General features: G+C 36.5%; 1 protein-coding gene across 6 annotated transcripts in view; it reads right to left on the bottom strand.

Moving 5' to 3' along the window:
* Window positions 1-21,964, bottom strand: part of KLHL32 (kelch like family member 32) — a 141,241-nt gene that overhangs the window by 84,273 nt on the left and 35,004 nt on the right. For all 6 annotated transcript variants that reach the window (XM_063389688.1, XM_063389686.1, XM_063389685.1 and 3 more), the window contains 2 exons: window positions 15,036-15,116; window positions 12,353-12,533 (listed from right to left, as the gene is read on the bottom strand). In XM_063389688.1, coding sequence (XP_063245758.1) covers window positions 12,353-12,533; window positions 15,036-15,058 — 204 coding nt within the window. In that variant the 5' untranslated portion in view covers window positions 15,059-15,116. The remainder of the gene's footprint in view (window positions 1-12,352; window positions 12,534-15,035; window positions 15,117-21,964) is intronic.

Below are 21,964 nucleotides of genomic sequence, written 5' to 3'. Positions count from 1 at the left end.
ATTTTCTAAGTAATTAACACTATCTAGCAGTGTTTTACTCATTTAAAAGAACTGGTTTATCATCTCAAATTTCTGCCTCCACAATTAAACAATGATACTGACTTGAGTTCTTTTTAAAATGATTTAAAAATAGATAGGCTTCTTTATTAAGGGCAGCGTTTTATTCAAATTCACTTCCGACATCATATGCACTTAATTGTACATTCACCTGTTCCATAGCCTTTTCTTAATGGGAAATTGATTGTACTTCTCAGGCATCAGGAAAGCTATGAAGAAAGTAAACCAACACTTCAGAGATCTCAAATCAATTCCCCACACTGCTCAGGGGTCTCAGTTATGATGTGATACCTCAAGATTGTTTTCACTTCACGTGTAACTTTAAACCTCTGAGAAATCTTACTGGCATCAATGATCTGTTGATCAGTGGCCCATTCTTTCTGATTTGGGACCTAAGCTTATCTGTCACTTGGGCTGTTTAAGTATCCAGTCGTGACATAATGCTTTCTATTTGGGCTATAAATGTAAATGTTTTCAGGTCAAAATGTTATGCTTTGCAGTTTGTATCAGAAATAGCATTTCCCTGTTCATGTAATAGTAATATTAAATAAATAAATCATAATCTATTTCATCTACTTTGTTCTATTACTCCTGAAATAACCTTTGGATGTCCTTAGCTTCGTGTTCTTATTCTTCATTATATAAGCCATGTCATTTTTCCTTTGCTGTTTTCACCTATCACAACAAAAAAGAATACATTCAGAATCTATGAACAGGAGTCAAAATACTGCTTTGACAGATGACCACGCCCACATCATATCAACTTTGAAATATCAACTATGCTCTAGATGTGCAATGTATACTTATGCAAACAACCAATTTAATATGTGAATATTTCTTTACAACATGCAAAAATGTGCCTTGCTCTTCTTATAACTAGCTTTGTTTCACTCCCAATTCAAGCCTGACTATCCTAAATCAATCATCAGCCAATCAGTCATGTCCTCTGGAGGCTCTTGCACACTGAAAAACATATCCATCAATACCAATTGCATGAAATATGATTAAGAGGCTCATTACACAATTCTTCTGAAAAAAGTTCTATATAAATTCACAGTGAAAATGTCACATAACAGTCACTCATAATTGAGCCTACAGTAATTCACCTGCTCTATAAGATCTACCTAAATATTGTTTTTTAAGCATTTGCCAAGCAACTAAAATTAATCCCATAAAATGGAAAGGTCAGCTATCATTCATAGTTTAAGAGAATATATAGTTAAAGAAATAAAACTGACCAGCAAACTGTACAACTTTATGGACAGTATTCAGGTGTCACATATGACTGTCAGTAAAGCAAATTTCGCTGAACCTTTGGAATTTCTTTTAGTACGTCAGTGTCAAACAGTGATATATTATTACACAGCCCCAAATAGCTCACCAAATCAAGGATATATACAAGGCACTCACTATGTTACACTCTGGATACAAAAAGATAACCCTTTCTTGGTACCTTTCAAAATAAGTAATGAAAATTGCAATAACAAACTACCCTACTGTTTAGAGAACCTAAGGGTGTGAGATTTTTTCCTGTTTGTATATTGGATATTCCATCAAGTACAACATGATTTTCTTGGTTGCAACAAGGCACAAAGTCTTCATTCCCAGTCAAAATTAAAACTTCAAGATAAACAAACAAACAAAAAAAAAATCCCGCAAAATTTGTTGCAAATTATATCCTTGACTGAACTTGCATCAAAAATAATTCATGTTTTGATAGTCAGAGTTTAATACTATAATGTGTCTTCCCCAAAGCTCTGCTTAGGTAGACAAACATAATTTAAACCACACAGAAAAAGGAACTCTGTAGCGTGCCACTCCTGATGAGTTGCTGCCTCATCACTAAAGACTCATATCCAAAATCTGTCTAAGTAGTGCCATAGAAAAAAAAAATTCTGCAATTTCCATGTGCAACTCTGTATCAGAATAAAAACCCATACAAAATTGTGAACTATTGCAGGTGCAGTAAATTTATTCATTTAGTATTTCAAAACGACTAAGTCACCACAGGGGTCCGGGATATCAATTTTTTTTTGGTTTATTTTATGGCAGATGCAAGAAAACTGAATGGCAAGGACACTGTCATGCAAAGCACTGCATAAAACTCCAATAATGTACAGTCTGTCCTAACAATAGACACCCATAAGCAGGCCTGCCTTTTGGAGAATAAAGAAAGCAGCATAACTAAAGCAGGATTTTTTTCCCTAGCATTTCCAGTCAAGCACAGAAAAGCATGAGTCACATTTGCAAATTTTGGCTTAAATTGGTTTAATGTTTCCTAGTGAATGCATAAGCCTATTGTTCACATCCTTTGATGATTTTAGCAAGTGATATCAAAAGCAAGCCCAGAATAAAATTGTAATAAAAGTCACTTAGCTCTTGAACTAACATTTTAACTACCACAATACATTTAATTCATGAAGGCAAAGCTTCTTGTGAATTTTCCCCCTCCAAAGAAAAACCATGATCCAAACTCGGACATCTTTCAGGGACTTCATTTTAAAAACATACTTCCTACAATGTCATTAAGCAAATGTCCCACCTTAGTGTATTAGGCTCTAATTCAACAGTTGTACAGCAAGGCTTAATCTAACAGAACTGTAGTAACAATCTTAGCTGTTATTATAATTACCTTTTTAAGGAAGCCATTTATATAATGGGATGAATGTCATTAGACACTGACAGCCAACTGTTCCAAGCAATAGTAAACTATGGCAATTACTTCTATTCTGCATTGTAACTTCAAAACAACACTACTTGTTATGTGAGAAGCCTAATGCTGAAATTTTAAATGGTTCATTTTATGAGAGTTTGCACTCGATACCTTTCCTATCTGGCCCTTTTTATGAGGGTTTGAATTAGATAAGCTTTGCATCCTTTAAAATAATTCTGTTTTCCATTAGGATTCTAAATCTTTTTTTCCATTAAGAATATAGAACAATTTTGCTAAAGTACCACACCCTTAATTCCCACCAACATATTTATTACACTCTTTTATACAAAGGCAAAGTAATAAAACCAGCTTACTGACTATTTTTCTTTGGTTTTTTTTCATACCCTTCTACTGACAAAAACCAAAAAAAGTAAACAAAGACTAACAATTTACAAAATAAAAGAAGAATTACTTGATTAACCAAGCTTGTGTTAATGTTGCAGTCATTTGTCGCAGTAGTTTTCATCATCAGCTAAGCTCTACCCTCCATAAGCTACTTCCTCTGGAACAAATGCCTCTATAAAATCATCTCTTCACTTTATTTTCAGTTGTCTGCACTTGACCATGCTAATTTATCCTTTGGCTTTTCCTTGAACTCTAACAAAGAAACCCCCTCTGAGTTAACAGACCACAACAACATTAATTTAATTATTCTCATAAATTCTCTAGGCTTGACACCTATTCCTTCTTGGCTGAAATCTAACCCTGACAAGGTAGATGATTAAGTGCCAGCTACAAGAGTTCCTAAATATGCAGATGAACATTTCATAAGTTGTCCTAATATTCCTAAATTTGATATAAAATGGGCTTTGTGTACATTTGTTGCCTATTTGCATAACTGGCACTCTGTGGCCCTGGAAGGACAGGTTATTTCATCAGTAGCTAAGAATGGTCCACTTGTCTAAGGAGATGGTAATTTGATTTTTTGCACACATACACACACAAACTTGTGTTCTATACATATAGAAATAATGGATGCAAACTAATGGTGAAGAGTATGTTATGCTGGGCTGTAACCATTATTTTTTCACAGTGTGGATTCACAAAAAGCTTTTGACAGAGGCCTTTAAATGCCTGGAAGGCAAACTAGGGAAGAGAGAAAAGAGGACCCATCTTTGCCTGGCTAAGTGGCTGAGCACATAAAACAGTGAACAAGAAAAGACCGGCCAGTTTTCACAGGGCATGGTGATTCCAGTGGAGCAACTCATGCTTAACATATGCAGAGCAGTTCTGGAAAAGGGCAAGAGCAGTGCAGGTAGAAAGTCCATCGAGGCAAAGCTATGCAAGGTAGTAAAGGCACAGCTAATGTGATAAACTGTAAAAGGATTGCATGGAGTAAGTGGCTGGCTTCTAAAATAGCAATTATAAAAATGAAAGTATGAGTTTAATAAAAGATCATCCCAGTCCTTGGCAATAAAATAAATTCTAAAAAAGAGGTAATCAAAGGTTAGAATTTTTTTTTGCAAGGGACAACAAAACAGAAATCAATCCTATGCCCATACAGAAATTTACACCCTGCCTACTGCATGCAATTCCTTTACCCTCAGCTCACAAAACATATACCAGAGCTGTCAAAAATTTGGAGGAGGACAAGAAGCTTCCTCAAGCATCCTGCACAGCTTCCATTTAAATAGCATCTGATTAAGTACAAAGTTCCCAGCCTGGAAAAGAGATGGTTGAGTGACATGAGAAGACCCAATGGTTATCTTTTCCAATAGAAGAACTAGAAGAAATCAAAATAAACTGGTAGAAATCAGACTGACAATAAACAAAAGTAGATCTTCACACAACAGGCAGCTGGCCACACTTCAAGGTGGACGAGAAATCTTACACAGGCCCAATGGGAAAGAAGATAAAAGCTTAGCCTACCAAGGATTGCTGAACAGACAGGAATCACATCCTGCTCTGAGATGTCCCTGAGCTGAAAACAGCTGTGGAATTCTCTGGAATGCAGCACATAGAGTTACCCTGGATTTACTCGTTTTCACAGACATCACAAACAGCTACTGCTAAAGCAAGTAGCCAATGATCCAACTCAGTATGGCCATTCTCATGCTCTCACCTAAGGCTGCTAAGGGCATCTCCCTCCTTTGAGGCATTACCTATCAGGTAATGTCAAAGATTGTGAGGCAGTTTGATTCATTCATCACTCACACATTAGGTCATTCAGTAAGAGTGGATTGGGTTTTTGAGAAGTTTTTGATGGCTCAAGTTTGCAAACTACCTGGCTCAGGCCGACTAACTCCTGCCAAAGATAAGCAACCAGCAGCAGTTTACAAAGCTGTTCAGGACAGTCAAATGCAAAGGGTCCACTGCTTAAATCCAACCTTCCACAAGACTAAGCTCTACAGTGACATGAATTCAACTTGCTAATACTATATTTCAATCTAAAATGAAGGTGTTAACAGGATGTAAAATAATGGCACTGTTGACAATGAAGCAACTGAAGAATTTATTTTAAAAAAAGGTATCTCCTCTTAACTTCAAACAAGCATGTTGTGCAACACAAAAGTCAGAATTGCATTGTAATGGGCTTCTTATACAAAAAAAGGAGACTGGAAAAATCCCTGAGGGATCCCAAAAGCAAATCAGCTGTTTCAAGAATGTTAAAAGATTCTAACACCTGTCTCTTTTGTTGGATACTTCTCATGTTATCAAAATGGTATGTGGGTCCTAGTCAGGGAAGCAAAAAGTGATATGCTGCCCAAATTCCCTCGGGTATTTTCAGCTTCACTACACCCACAGAACAGTTTCAATTTTTCCCGAGGTTGTGTAGGAAGATACTGACAGAGACTACAAGCTGTACAAGAGCATCTACTGCATCCAACAGTGTTCTGAAACACAGGACTTTCTCAGACTACAGAGACTGAGAAGAAAACAGGCACAAAATGCTTCTCTGCCACAAGCCTGCCCCAATAAATTGGTTTTCATGGGCTAACACTAAGCAACCCAGAAATGCAGTTAAGCCGAGCCCAAACTCAGAATACTTGCTATGGCAGCACTGCAAAATTGAACTGAGCCTGGAGCAAGCAAAGAAGATGGTAAAGAAAATGGACAATCAGAGGAACATGGCTGTAATGACTCCTTTCTTTCCTGGTTTTAAACAGAGAAAATGCATCATTTCAGTAGCCAAACACCACCTGCTGTTATCACACTAATCTGAGACAGTGAGCCACAACCTGCTACGGCCTATCTCACTAACCGCAGAGTTGATTTTGCCATATACAATTGTAGTGCACACGCTTATCATACAGGCACTGCAAAGAAGGAAAAGAAGAAAAACACAAGATGATACCACAGCATATTGTCTACCATCCACCACTGACAGAATTAAAATGAATTCATTTGTTATCTATGGAAATTGCAACAGAAACATATTTACACAGACAGAATAATAACTGTTGGGAATTTGAACAGAGAATTTAGAAAAGAGAAGATTCTTGTAGATGTTTTTGTTAGCACCAACACGGTTGAGCTGTGGGAATTCTGTCTGCAGCAAAGAAAAATTGCTTCAGAGCCTCACAGAATAAAAACTCATTAAATACAAAGATAAGGATGAACAAAATAAAACAACCCCGATAGATTTCCTTATTTTTTTCATTTTGAAAGAATATTGAAGTATTTATTTAAAAAACTTTAAAAAGTTTGCAAACCATTTTTGTATATACTCCAGAAGTAAAAGTTTGTTCAGATAAACATTACACAAGACATCTTACACCTGTCCACGCTATATTACTTGCAATGCTTTAATTTAGTAAAAAAAAAAAAAAAATTGAAGTGCCTATATCAAACAATATTTTGAGAAGTGAAGCAATGTGCCATTTTCTTGACATTCAACTGTAACTGGATCATAGAATAATTAGTAGTAACATTCTAATTTGTATTTCAACTTTTGTAATACCTGGTCATTTAACTCCTTTTTTTCCAAGCCTCCTCATATTTTAGACAAGTTTCTTTTTTTCTTATGAGAAGCATGCAGCACCAAATTCCCACTCTCAACAGGTGGCATATAACTAATGTTCACAAAACCAGACACATCCAAGACCTCCCTGGACAGCCCATTCCAGTGCTGTACTACCCTCAATGCAAAGTTCCTCCTCAGATGAGTGGAACTTCTCTAATTTAAATTTATTGCCACTGCTCCTTATCCTGTTGCCCAAGAAGTTCAGAAGCAGCCATACTATCCATATGTGGCCTGGGGCTAGGGAAGGACTGCGCATGGAACTACTGTTTGTTTGGAAGAACAGAGCTAATTTGGCCCAATGGGAGGAGCTTATATTTTAAAAGGTTATCTGGAAAGACAATTCCTGAGTAGCATCACTTTCAGGGAACGACAGAAAGGAAGGTATTGGGTTTTTAGTAGACACATACCAATGGTAAAATACTGAATGACAAAATCACATTAGACTGCAAAACCACATTATACTGCAGTAGGTAACCCTCATTTATCAGACAGGTCTTTAGATCTAGATCTATCTCTAAGACATATCAGGGAGGAGTCTTTTCCTCTTTATGATTAATATAACACAACTTTAAAAGCTATTTGCATCAATCACCCTTTCATTCCTCAGGGATTGGTTTATAAAAACTAATTCCCTAACCTTATCATGAAACAATGCAATATTACTGTAAAATACGAACAATCAGCAATGTTGTGGACAAAGGAGGAAACTGTCTGACAACGGGCAAGAAAGAGAGCACAGAAAACCCCTGAGAAGAAATTGCTTAGAATCAACTGTGACAGTTAGCAGTATAAAGTCTGTGTGCAAAATTATCTACTAGTTCATTTCAGATAAGAAAAATTCTTCTAAGAATTGAGCATGCTCCTTGTGGAAAAAGAACTAGAATATTATTGACATTTTAAAATCTATTCCAGATAATTGATATAATTGTTCATCTAAATTCTCTCTTGGAGAAAGATCAAAGTCCTGCAACTAAAAACCCACTCAAATGAAAAGTAGGGAAGAAGAAGAGTTTTTCTGACTGGAAAGCCAATGTGTTTTGTACAAGAAAATCTTGAGGTTATATAATCACCTGCCAACACTGTAAATGCCTACTAATGAAGTCATGCAGTAACATTTCATTTTGCTCCCAGAGGGGAAAAAAGCAGAAGAATCTTATAATTGGAAATGACTTAGCTTGCTAGAGCTATCACAGTTACACATATTAACTCAACTGCCTTGTCTCAGTGCAATAGATTGAGACAGCAATAAGGAGAAGTCTGCTTAAAATGCTGTTTGTTGTTTTAAAAAGAATGCATGAAAATACAGATGTTTACTATCCTTTATAGTAGTCTTTTGGAGTATGGATATAACTACTGCATTCCTTAGGACATTTTGAAAGAAGAGGTTCTTCAGGAACAGAAAACAATTTAAAACTTCTAATTTTCAAGTGTCTAATCTTGCAGTTTAACTGGGTATACAGAGTCTTTGTATCCAATTCCCTAAGGAAATTTTTTTCATAAAGAGAAAATCCACAAAATTTTGGTGTACAAATGTAACAAACTTCCAAACCAGAAGTTACACTTAGGATTTAAACATCCTAAACATTAAACATTTAAATTTCTGCACAGCTGGAACTGTGAGACTAACTATACCAACAGGAAAAATGGAAGGTCTGCTGTTACCCTAGAAGGCTGATCTTTAAGTATTTTGCTGAAGCTCAGGTCTCCAGTGTGTCTTAGGAAAGCAAAAGATTTTTCTCCAGACTGTAAACTCAAAGAAAATTTGATAAGGAAACTTCTGGCCTTCTCTGTCCACTCTTCCTCACCCAAGTGGCTCAAATTGCCCCAGTCTGTAAAATCACACACATTTAGTTATTCTTCTAAAGCATTAACAAACTTTTCTTTCCAGTAAAAGAACAACGTAAGTATCAATTTCAAAGAAAATATGCTGCTCAAGAAAACACTACAATTTAAGAAGCAGATCCATCTGAATCAAAGTAGACATAGAACAAAACTATACAAACCCTCCATAGAAAGCAAACATCCAGTCTCTTGTAGAATCTGTTTTACGATATTTGCAAAAAAGGGAAAACAAACTAATCATTCTGATAGAGCCCTGCATAGTATTGAACATATTTTTGGAGACCTGGAAAAAAGACTGTAGTGGACTGATGCTGGCTGGATGCCAGGCACCCACCAAAGCTGCTTTCTGAGTCCCCTTCACAAATGGACAGGGGAGAAAAGTCATGGAGAAGAGTCCTTCCCCTGCTGCACCATGGGGTCCCTCCAAGGGGAGACAGTTCTCCAAGAACTTCTCCAGTGTTAGTCCATGTCATAAACAGTTCTCCACAAACTGCTACAATGTGTGTCACTCTTCCGCGGGGTGCAGTCTTTGAAGGACAGGTGTTCCTCTACCAAGAAACCTGCTCCAGCATGGGCTTCTCTCTCCATGGGTCTGCAGGTCCCCGCCAGGGTCCAGCTCCAGCACAGGTTTCCCAGGGGTTCACAGACCTCTTTCAGGCATCCACCTGTGCTGGCTATGGTCTCTTCCACGGGCTGCAAGTGGATCTCTGCATCCTCATGGGCCTTCACGGGCTGCAGTGGCACAGCTGCCTCGCATGTCTTCACCATGGGCTGCAGGGGAACATCAGCTCCAGCACTTGGAGCACCTCCTCCCTATCCTTGTGCACTGACCTTGGTGTCTGTACAGTTATTCCTCTCTCATATTCTCACCCTGCTCTTCTCTGGCCACAACATCATTTTCCCCCTTTCTTAACAGATTATTATCCTCCCCTGACTGGTTGAGCCTTGGCTGGCAGCAGGTCCATCCTGGTAAGTTTCACATGGCAATGAGTTCTTGATAAATGACTTTTGAGTTAGAAAATCTGGAAGTTTCATCTAGGAATTCCTCCAGGAAAAAAAAATAAGGGTAAAAATTATATAATATTAACAGCTAAGTTTGAAGCAAGTAAGCCTGGCCTTTATGGCCACTTAAATGAGATCTGGCACTTCCAGATCGTCACTCATGTCATTCTAAATAAACCTGCTATTCTCCTTTGTCATCCTCTGGATATGCCTCTTTCTTTTCACCAGCTCTAAAATTAACCTTGATTCATTCTCCTAAGTCTTAGAAAAAGAATACCCAAGTAGCTCAAATTAGGTAAAATCCCCCTAGATATAAAAAGATCAATAATCTCAGGTTAAATACAAAAAATTACTTTTTAATCGACTCTTGCTTTTTCTAAATTATTAAAATCAAGAACACAGTGTAACTTTCTTGCCATCCTCCTCCAGAATATAGATCTTACTTCACAATATTCTAAAAAAAGATCTTTGTCTATTAATAAAAAACCTGTTAGCCAGATTTCATAAAGCCCAGATTCCATGTTCATAGCTGATACCTAAACTCTGAAGAATACATCCTACCAAACCATAAGAGTTTAGAGGCAGACCAAATTACTCAATGCTGCATAAAGCGTTCTCTCAACACTTTTTAAACAGAAAATATTTACATAGCTATAAAAGGACATTATGATTTTAATTTGCAGTAACTGTCCAGTCAATACCAATTAACTCAACTGGAAATAACAGGATAAATCACAGTGCCTGAAATCTCAACATTAATCAATAAGTGACCAAAGTAGAAGCTGATCCTACCACACTGTTGGAACACTGGGCATAGGTGCCCACTCCATGATGTTTCTATACACAGGGTACAATAAGGTCTGGAAAAAGTGTCACAGGTATGGATATGACACCCTTATGAAAATATTTCTACCCAAACAGAACAACAGGCACTACACCTATCATTGGCAAGTACACATAGCAGCTGGTACAGACAGAAAGGTCCAGAATCCCTCTCTGTGCACTGGGGTGAAAGGAAATAAAAATGCAAAAATATGCTCTGTTACAGCAGGGCCAGGGCATCATGATGAAGCAATTATCAGCAACCGTGGCAGTTCACAGTTCTGTGTAGAAGAACCCATAAGCATGCAGATAAGCTCAGAAAATGAGCAATCAATTGGCTCAACACCATCACCGCAAAAGTCACATCAAGGTTAATAACATTTCTTAAATATACAGAATAAATTAAGTCTAAATTCTAACCAAAACTGAAAGAGAGTTGACAGGAAGATAAAAACCCTGCTCAGGTAATCAGAGAGATAGAGAAGTTGTCATACACTGCACTACTATTGTAACAAGACAAAAGGATCCCCATAAAGAAGTTCATAATACTACAATTACCATGTAGTCAAAATATTTAATAAATTTACTTTGTTAGAGAAAATAGAGCTTTAAATTAATTTCAACTTTAGTCTCTGATTAACAACAGAATGACTCACACTTAAAAATACCAGTCAACTACAGCGCTATAGATGGTCCAACATTTTGAGTGGGCACATTGTAATAATGGTTAGTAGAACTGCTTCATATAAAGAATACTTTTCCTATGGGCAAACACAATTTTTCAATTCAAGTTACTCCAATTTTAGATTGCAATTAGACTGGAATTGTCTGAATCAGATTTCCCAGGAAATATTTTGTTTTACATCTTGGAAAGACTAGTTTCTGAAATAAGGTTTTATCACATTTAAAAAATTACTATGGCTTCCTCTTTGAGAGCAACCATTTACATCTGATGAAAATCCGCTCTCAAGCTGAATTATTTTGCATTTATCATGGTATCATAGAATGGCTTGGGTTGGAAGGGATCTTAGAGATCACCTAGTTTCAAACCCACTGCCATGGACACCTCCCACTAGACCTGGTTGCTCAGAGCCTCACCCAACCTGGCCTTGAACACTTCCAGGGATGGGGCAGCCACAGTTCTCAGGGCAACCTGTTCCAGTGCCTCACCAGCCTCACAGTAAAGATTGAATTTAAACTCCCTCTCTCCATACTTCCATACTCTAATCATGGAATCACAGAACACTCTGACTTGGAAGGGAGACATCAGGATCTCCAAGTCCAACTCCTGGTCCTGCACAGGACAAACCAAGAGTCACACCACATGCCCAAGGGTACTGTCCAAACACTTCTTGAATTCTGTCAGGTTTGGTGCCGTGACCATTTCCCTGGGGAGCCTGTTCCAGAGCTCAACTACCCTCTAGTGAAAAACTTTTCCTGATATCCAGCCTAAATGTCCCCTGACTCAGCTTCATGCTGTTTCCTCGAGTCCCATCACTTATCATCAGAGAGAGCTTGAGTGCCTGCCCTTTCAATATCCCCTTGTGAGGATGTTGAAGACCACTGTGAGGTCTTCCCTCAGTCTCTTCTTCACCACCCTCTAATCATAACTCTCGTACATTCTACAAAAATTTCAACATACTAAAATATCGTCCACTTTCTCACTTTACTGGGGCATTAAATTCATAGAAAAATGTGCACTGCCTATCTCTGTTGGGGGCAGAGGGAAGGGAAGACTTACCATAAATAATTACTAAAAAAATCTGAATTATGTTCTTAACATTTCTTTCCTATTGATATTTGAAATTGTATACACTACTGAGTGCGCAATAATCCTGCATTTTCCAAAGGTTCCATTTTAAATCATGTTCAATATGATAGATAATCATCTCCACCTTCCACAATGATAATTTTTAATATTATTATATAAAGAGAAAAATTTTGGGACTTACTCGGAAGTAGTCACTGCAGGCTGCCAGGACTGCTTTATGTGCATGGAATTTCTGCTCTTCAGCAATAAGGGTAATATCACAAAGTATGCCATCGCTTCTTTGCTGGTTCAGAGCTGCCAGGACAGCATCATTGTGGGAGCTAGACTGACAAAGCCTCTGACCTGTCAGCATTTCCTGAACACTGAGAGGGGAAAGGGGAAAGATTGTGTCAAAAACCCAGAAAAACAGTACGAAACAAGCACATTCTGTCAGAAATACAGAACAACTTTTTCTAAGTCAAGATGGTTTGATAATTCTTGGAAAGCAAAAAAGTCAAGGACCCTGTCAGGCAAAAATCTTTACACAGCATAACAAAGCATTATGAAAACCAATAATATACTCAAATTTAAAAACCTCAATAGTTCTGATTTTTCATTTCCTGTACCAGAAGTCAGCTGAACTCACAGGATTAATTCAGAATCATTTTAGGATTAAATAAGAACAATAGAGGGCTTAGGTCAGTGAACCACTAGAAAACTAAGTGGTTCAAACTGAAGCAGTGGTGAAAGGGAGAGTATATGCAAGAAGTTCTGCTAAAAAGAATGATGCCTCATGGTCTCAGGTGGTCTGTTTGAGTCCAATGCTGAGTTACTGAATGTTTTCAGACCACTTCAGGCTATTCATATTTATGAAGTGTTGTGGTGTGTTTTTGATTGTCTGTTTTGTGTTGGGGGAAGGGAGAGGATGTTTGTTTTAAAATGCCAAGGCCTTCTCCACCTCTGAATATTTCTATGTATGAATATAAGATTTGCATATAATCCAGTCTAGAACTGTCTGATTGCAGCTTCCTTTTTCTGTAGCAGAAGGAAGAGACAAGATAACTGTTGATGCAAATAGAAACAAATCAAAACATATCAGCAAATACTCTTTGGTACAAAACAATGCAATTGATTTGAATTCTGTGAGACTACCAATTTATATTGCCAGAGAATCCATATATGTATTTATAGAAGTTGTGTTTACAGAGAGTCATCTCAACGTAAATCAAAGTGAAGATTTTTTTTAAGAAGTTAATAACCCCTTTAGTAAGGGGGTGATAACAATCAGGTAATTCACTGCATACATGTCCTATGCAGCAGCTCTGTGGCTGCTCTACTCTCCTGTCTCTGCCCATCATGCTCCTGTACCTCGGGCACCTGGAAACTACTGCAGACCTGCCTTGCAGACTGTTTGCTCTAATCTAACCCGCTCTTTTAGAAAGACAACAACTAAAACATTACCTCAAGAAGAAGGCTGGCCAAAGAGGAGTACACGCTACGGGAGTAGCGTGTATCTGAATTTTACCGCCTCTCTGACAGTTTAAGTTTCACATATGGACATGCTCTAAATACATTTCAAAAGGACTTATTCAAATGATTCTTTTCTTCTTCAGCTGTTCTGTTTGTGGAACCCATCTCATATTCTAAATGACAGTTATCAAGAACTCCAACTTGCTAAAACACAAGATAATTATTTTTAATGGATATTTCTCCTCTGTAATTTCTGTAGCAAAGTGACTAAAACTAGTGCAAGCATAATACATTAACGATACACTGAGATGGTTTCTCTTTACTTCTTTTGTTATTAGCCTCTTTCCCAGTGTTGTAAATCAAGCCCTTCATTCCTCTTGATTTTTTCACCATCATCCAGAGGACTATTTCATTCAATAGAGAACGTATCTGGGATGTTACACTGAGTTCTATCATAATCCATTTTTCAATTCAGTGACCAAAGTGAAAAAATCAATTGCCTGTAACCCTTGTGTAATAACATGTGAAGAATGCATACACATGAAAGACAATTTAACTGGAATTTATGAATGAAAATACATAGACTAATTAAACATACCACGACTGATTATTTGTAGTGATAATGTCAGTTGATAAATTCAATAGGTATAAAAACAAGCAAGTTCTGATTCTCTTCAGCTGCAGAAGCATGGCAGGGAAGGGGGAACAGAACTGGAATGATAAGGTGTTCCAGTCATATCAGGGAGTTTTCTGAGCTCCTAGATCAGAGTGTTAACTACACTGTAAAACTGAAGCACCAGCATATCACACTAGTACAAAGTTCTGCAGAAAACCAATTCGTTAATAAATTCTGCAGAGTGTTCTGTCTGAAAGAACTGTGTTCTGCTCCCTGAAAGTAATTAAATTATAAATTACAAATTCTCTACTGTACCAATGGGTGGTACAAATGAACGAGAAAGGCTACACTGGGAAAGAGACAGAAGGGAAGGCAAAAAGACAAATTTGCAGAGAATTCTTGGAAGACATTTCATATAACTGGGAAATAATATGTCCTGAACAGTGCAACACTACACAGACCAGAAATTATCACCAGCCACCATTTCAGATGCATAAATGTAAAATGCCAGTTGTTTCATAATCAAAAATTCCAAGTTTAGACTAAGGCATAAATAAAATAATGTATGAAGAGACTGTGGGCCTCCAATGAATCCCAGGCACAGTTTTCCTTGCCTTAGATAGAAGTAACAACAAGGTAGGATTTTGCAGGTTACAATTTGGCTATGCATTTAATAATGTGAATTCCTATCTAATGAACAAAATTATTAGTTTTACTTTTTTCCTACTTTCTTAACTGAATCTTTGGTAAACATCATCCTAAATGTTAATAACCTCCTACACACTACCAAGTACTATACCTCAGGCACCTCTCAGATGGCATCCTTCAGTCTTCTGAATATCAAAATATTATCCTCTAGGAAAAGCTGCAAGTGTTCCAGCTAGAAAAAGAGAATGGAGAAAAACATTAAAATTCAAAGCATACACAGCCTCAGCCTTTAAGATCAATACTTCTAGGATGTGCAATTCAAATGCAACTTTGACTGTCTAGATTTGAGTAAATCTGAAAGGGGCCTTTCCTCTAGTCTTTTTTAGAGAGTCACACTGCCATCTGAATGTCCTGCACCTACTGCCCTTGAGGAATGCTTTCCTGTTCAAACTCAGGAGCACACATAACTTCAAAAAAGCTGAAGAGAAGGGAAGGTCAGGTCAGGAGGGAAGTAACTGTACCAAAAATCCTTCAATATAAAGAGTAAGCCAAAGGGATGTATTAGTGTTTGTTATTCCCAGAATAACACACAGTTTTTATGTTCAATGATTCTAAGGGTTCTTTCCCATTTAAATGACTCACTCTATGATGCTATAATCATTTTGGCAAATATAAACAGTGTAGTACAATAATTTTTATAAACACAACAGCTCTTTTTTTTAAAAGGCAAAACACTAAAGTGACCATATAAATAAACACAGAACAGGTGAAGTATCCAAAGATCTAAGTTATTGAAAACAGGTTTGTACAGCAAATTTTTAACTGGTGTAGCAGCCAGCACAGCTGACAAGACATTTAAACTTCTTATAAGAATTACAAAAGAAAAAACAGATTTTACCAGAATAATCAAAAAAGAAAAGCACACTACTTTGACTGCTTATTTAAACCATGTGTGGATTGTTTAGTGTAAGTATGAAGAAATACAATTCAACAAAATCTGAAGAATGGGAAGATTTCCATATTTTTCTCCCTTTTCCAAAAAGACTGCAATTCTGAGCAGATGAGTGAGGTCATAGAGAACTTATGCTGATGATTCAGCAGGATACTAAGCAAATGGGTATGCAGTGCTTTCCAATGGTGGCTTCAGAATATTTCACTCTCATTATCAATGATCACTGTTCTAGTTCTATTAAGACAATTCCCCTTAGCCCTCAAGAGACAGACAAACACAACATATTAAGCTGTCAGCTAAGGAAGCAAAAACATTTCTGATCAAGGTACCTGCTCTGGTATACACCCATACACCAGAACTGATGTCTGCCCTTAGGAAATCCTACACCATCCAGAGACTGGTAGAGAAGAAATTCAACTGTTCTCTGAATTTTAAGAGGTCCAAACTCTCTGGCCTACACACAGAAAAAACCCCCAAACCACAAGCAGCAGTGAGAGCAGAGGAAGGATGAAGACCTGCAGGGAAAAGCATTCACTCTACAATAATTAGGGCATATGCATCAAAGGATTAACAAAATATTCAAACAGTTCCACACTGCGCTCAGTGTTTTCACCCTAAGAAATCAATCTTCCCGAAACTTTGGCACTCCTCCTTTCTCTTCCAAAGCTTCAGAACTGCATGCCTCACTTAAATATAGACTATGTACACAAGAGTACAGTGTGGAAATCATTTAATCAATACTGCACTGATTTTATTTAGCCATATAGGCTTAAGGCAGCTCAACATTTTTATAAACTGGAAATTTGAAAGTATTATTTGTCCTTATTGAAAAAAAAATTAAGGAGGCACTTTCACCTGTTGTAGAGATATGCTCTGCCAGAGCAGTTAAAAAAATAATTGCACCAAGAGTTTATTTCTATTTCAGACAGCTGGATACCTCTCCATTATATAAACTGTGATTGGTACCTAAGGAAAATCTTTGCATTAGAATGTTTGAGACATACTATTGTCTTTCTATTTAACTACTTTAAGTAATCAAATCGTTTTAAAAGATTAGTTTATAAACTTAAGGATAAGATTTTTGGTTTAAATGGAAAACTTTAAATCCATGTAAATCCTTCTGTTATATTGAAATAGTCCTTAATGCTGGAAATTATAGGAAAAATATAGGCCAGACAGAAAATGCTCATTACATCCTAGATTTGAGATACTTGCTAAAATTGCCAAAAAGCATTTTTTTAAAATAATATATTATTTCACTCTTTGTAATTTTGTGATGAACACTAATCCCCAATACTACAGTACTTTACAACTAAAATTTATTTTCTTGTTGCTTCATTAGTTTTTTCACATCCTAGGAAAGTGCTAAAATTAAAAATTTGCAAATAAGTAAAACTAGTTCCAGCTAGCACTGGAAGAACAGAGTATTTTGGTAGGGAATGGTGTACTATTCCTAAATGGAAAAAAGAAAAAACCTAACTGTAGTTTCCTATGTAAACATAGTGTATGTAAGTATTTCGAAGGTAAGCAATTCAAAAGAAATCACACTGCCCATGCAAATGATTATGACAAACTAATGCATCAAAACAGTGTTTGCTCTGTTTGCCTGATGAAATGGCAATCTTTCTATATATATTTTTGTCACAGTCTTATGACACAGCACAATAAACAGTAGGTTTTAAATCTTGGAATGAAGTGTCCCTCTGCTGCACCCATTGCACACTGTTGGGCTATGCTGCTTCTTTAATCTCAGCTACCACTGGAGTTCAGAAATTTGTTCAAAGATCACTAAAAAAAAAGTATTTAAGCAGGCAGTATTTCTTCCTTTATTTTAATTGGATATAACACTTGTTTGGAAATCTTAGACAAAGTAGTTTAGTATCCAAATGTATTTATTGGCAGAATGCATGTGCCCTTTTCCAGAAAAAGTCTTGTTCATTTAAATTAATCTTGAGGAGCCAATACCATGTTCATAGTTTACACAGAATGCATAAGAGGCACTGAAAAAAATTCATTTACACCTTTTCTCATCCTTTTGGTGGGTTTATTTGGAGGTTTATTTGTTTTTCTTGTATCATTTAGAAATAAACTGAAGGCGAGAACATATTTTTGATTAGTTCAAAATACAAGCCACCAGAATATGGATTAGATTAAGGGAGAAAGGGTGTAGGAGATCAAAATAAAACTCACATTCAATCTACTTCCTGAAAATAACTCAAATGTCCCGAAATTCACTATTTCCTCCCTCTTGACGTAACAAGCTTTTTTTTGTAGTTCACATATCTGATTTTAAAGAGTTGTCCAAACCATAGTCCAGATCATCACAGAACTTATTCTGTTGCATAAACAGGCTCTGTATTTTATACTGGGTAACTAAGAAACATTTTTTCCACTCTAATTATGCTTCTTTTGTCTTGCAAACTAGTAAAAAATGTGTATTCATAATGGATATGACAATTGATTAATAATACCTGAAAACATGAAGGTTTTCTACATAATTCAAGCTTATATAACATAATTACCACCTTGGTGGTTTCATCAATAATTTTCCCATTTGCTCAAAGTAAATGAGAACTGAGTTACAATCAACTTCAATGTGAACTCACTTTCAGAACATGATATAAGCATTATTTTTGCTAGGTTAAAAATGAAATTATTTAAAAACCCTGATTTAAAATGTATTCTTAATACAAAAATAAAATAGCACTTGACAAAAAGCTTGTACTCTCTTCTTTACTAAGGTAATTACTTTTTAGGCAGGAGTTACTGAACTATCCTACTCTCTTCCCTTGAGCTCCAGTTTCGTTTTAAGGGAAAGCAAAGGTTCTATTACCTATGTAGGAGTCAGAAAAAACCCATTTGACTGCCTCCATGGTTCTAGGTAACACACTGTGCTGTGGTAGGAGAGGTGAGACTCTGCCCTTCTCAGATATTTGGCAAGACTGACAAATGAAAAAGTGAGAAAAATCAAAGTGAAACACAGGCAACTACCACTTCACAGAGTTCAGCATAACACAATATTCAGGAGAGACTAGAAGATACTTTTGTAGACAGAAGAGATGCTCTCTTGCAAACATGGCCAGGATCAGAACTCCTTTATAAGACAGGGTGGAAAATTACAGAGCATTTCATGGTTTTTATCTCACATAAAGAAAATAGCTTAACTGTGAAAAGCTGCAACACAAAATTTAAGCTAAATATCTTACAAACTATTCACTGAGATCCAGGCAGCCAAAATCCATAAACCTTCACTGCAGCCAGATGCAATCTCTGCTCTTGTGATGATCCACATCTGGAGAGAGGTAGAAGAGCCAAGAACCCCTGGGCATGTCTTCAAGTAGCCACTGCTTCGCTCCTCACAACAGCCCCTGCTGCTTCAGAGCTACTCAGAGAGTGTCAGGAGACTGGCTTGCCTCTCTGGGGAGATCTCTGTTACTCATCTCTTAACACAGGATGCAGTGAGACTTTGGGAACTGTGGAGTCCTTTACACTGGTACCACTCAAGGCAGCTTTCACCTAGCTCATCACAAATACAGTTGCTGATCTTCTGTTTACCACTAAACTTCACAGAATGGCACTGCCTTAGTTAAGTACTGCTCTGCCTTTAAAGTCCTGCAGTGTATAAAAAGCCCTCTAACTTCTCCTTTAATTTTTTCCTTTGAATTGGGAAAGCCACTCATTCATCTATTACCACATTACTTAACACATTACTGCTTATCAAAAATATATTTCAAATAATTAATTTTAACTCACTCAAACCATGTAGCAAATCCCTGACTATTTAAGTTCAGATTTTAACCTCATTTCACATAGGTAGCTTTCAGTTACATTCCTAATCTTCATTTCACTTATCAGTAAAGATAACAAGCTGTTGATTCATAAAACTTCACATTAAATGTGGGATTTTTTTCATTTTTCTGAGTACAGATAATGTATCTTTTCAGATAGCAATATTTCATTTGGATATATTTATCAACATTCTGAATTACGACTGTTGTTATGTTGGAAAACAGTAACTCAACTTACTTATGTTAAATTTGCTGTGTGCCAAACTAGTTTACATAGAAATATATTAAAATTTACATGCTCAAGAACTGGTATAAAAAACCTAAAAATACTGAATATATAAATAATATTAAAGATATTTTGCATTTTCAAAGAGTTATCTTTAATTAGTTATCCTCTTTCCCTCAAATCATTTTTTTCCAAATGTGTATTTTAAGTATTGAAAAACACTTCCACTTAAATCCACACCACTTCAAGTTAGATGCATGGCCAAACTGAAGGGATCATGAGCTCTTTCCTGCAAAAAAGTAAAATTTTGAACCAAGTGAATGAGTTGTGAAGATAAAGCATTTGTATGCAGTGAAATGGTATTTTCACTTTGACAGCTTCAAACACCTGGTTTAAATTCAGCCTTTTTAAAAAAGAAAATATTTAAAAGCTAACAGAAGTACACTATATTCATTTCATTCCAGAAAGCCATCATAGCACATCCTGACAGAGGCTGTCATGGATACAGAACTAGACCATTAAGATTTACCTATGGCAATTTTCTGTTCTAGCTTGGATACTTATTCACAGGAGCTTCTGCTTTTGCCTGTGGTTTTAGTCAGTCAGAATAAATCATCCTTTCAAGTTGTACTTCACCTTCTCTCAAAGTAAGTGTGCCTTCAGAAACAAAACTATGGTTTTTTTCACAGAAAATAAAGGACAACAATATCTTCTACTTTTTTTTTTAATCACATCTCTGCCAAAGAAATTTGTCAAAAAGAAAACAGTAGGAAACAGATTTAAAGTTTGACTGCAAACCTGCTGTGCTCAGTATATAAATGCACTTTTCCCATATGCCTGGGAGACAACACTTTTTCCTCTTCGCATTGAGATCTTTGAGAATTGAAATATTTTTCCCATTCCATAAAAATGTTCAAGAATTTCAAGTGTGAGAAAAACTCTGCCACTACCCAATGTTGACAGTAAAATCATCATTCAGCTCAAACACAAGTTGCTCAACTCCTTTAGTGCCTCAATACAGCGACTTTCAAGAAAAAGCTTTCAAAGTACTGAAAAAAACCCCTTAGATTTAATGTAAATTACAACATTAAGGGAAAAAAAAAATGAAAACCTGGATTTGTTTGGGAAAACAGAAGTCAGTCAAAACACCTCAAGAAAAAAAATCAGCAAAATAAATATAAAACAAACCCACAAAAAATTCAAACTGTCACACTTTTCTGATTAATTACAAACTAATTTCTTGTGAGACTGGAAAGGTCATTGCTATCTTCAGGCCATCAGCTATAGTCAGTTAGAATAATGAGGTTTATTTTCTATTACTACCAAATTACCATCTGACTTCACATAATAATTAAGACCTTAAACCACAAAAATATAAAATGAAACCACAGGGCTAAAGGCTGTATGAGTAGAACAACATCTTTATGTCTTTATATCTTCTGCATGGTGTTATATCTTCTACATATCTCAATATACTAGCAAGTGGAAGATTTCTTTTGAATACATATTCAGATAAAATAAAATAAATAAAAAGCCAGGTTCATGGTAGTCTGTGTAACTTAAGGCATATTTCACCTAAACTACCACCTGAGAAAGAGGTTGTCACATTCAGTGATAAAACCATAGACAATATGTAACTCAACTGGAAACACCACACATAAAGTTTGATGATTTTGAAGACAAGGTTTGCTTCCAGGATGTGTGCACGCAGTTTCACATATTTTCTTTGAAAAAAGCTAACAGCTTTATACAACAGTAGTAACATATCTTTGTGCAGTATCAGCTTTTCAGAGCACTCACTGTTGCTGTCATTGAAGCTATGACACTAATTCAGGTCAGTACCTGCTGAAAGGAGCAGGACATAACTTACAGCAGATTCATTTATCATGGTTGGGAGAACAATATTACAACTTGATCCTGATCTCATTGAAGAAATCTCAGCTCAAGGCAGGGTACCAGACTAGATGACCTTCAAGGGTCTCTTCCAACCCAAACCATTCTGTTTTTCTATGAACTTATTCTCTCATCTTTCTGAAAGTTAGGCAACAAATATGCAAAGCACTCTCAAAATGAAGAATCTAATCCATGTATTGAGTTCATGGCAGTTAAAAGGG

This window comes from Prinia subflava, chromosome 2 (genome assembly GCF_021018805.1).
Source record: "Prinia subflava isolate CZ2003 ecotype Zambia chromosome 2, Cam_Psub_1.2, whole genome shotgun sequence".
NCBI classification, from domain to species: Eukaryota; Metazoa; Chordata; class Aves; order Passeriformes; family Cisticolidae; genus Prinia; species Prinia subflava.
The sequence above is the reverse complement of the archived record's forward strand: the minus strand, read 5'-3'. Positions and strand labels throughout refer to the sequence as shown.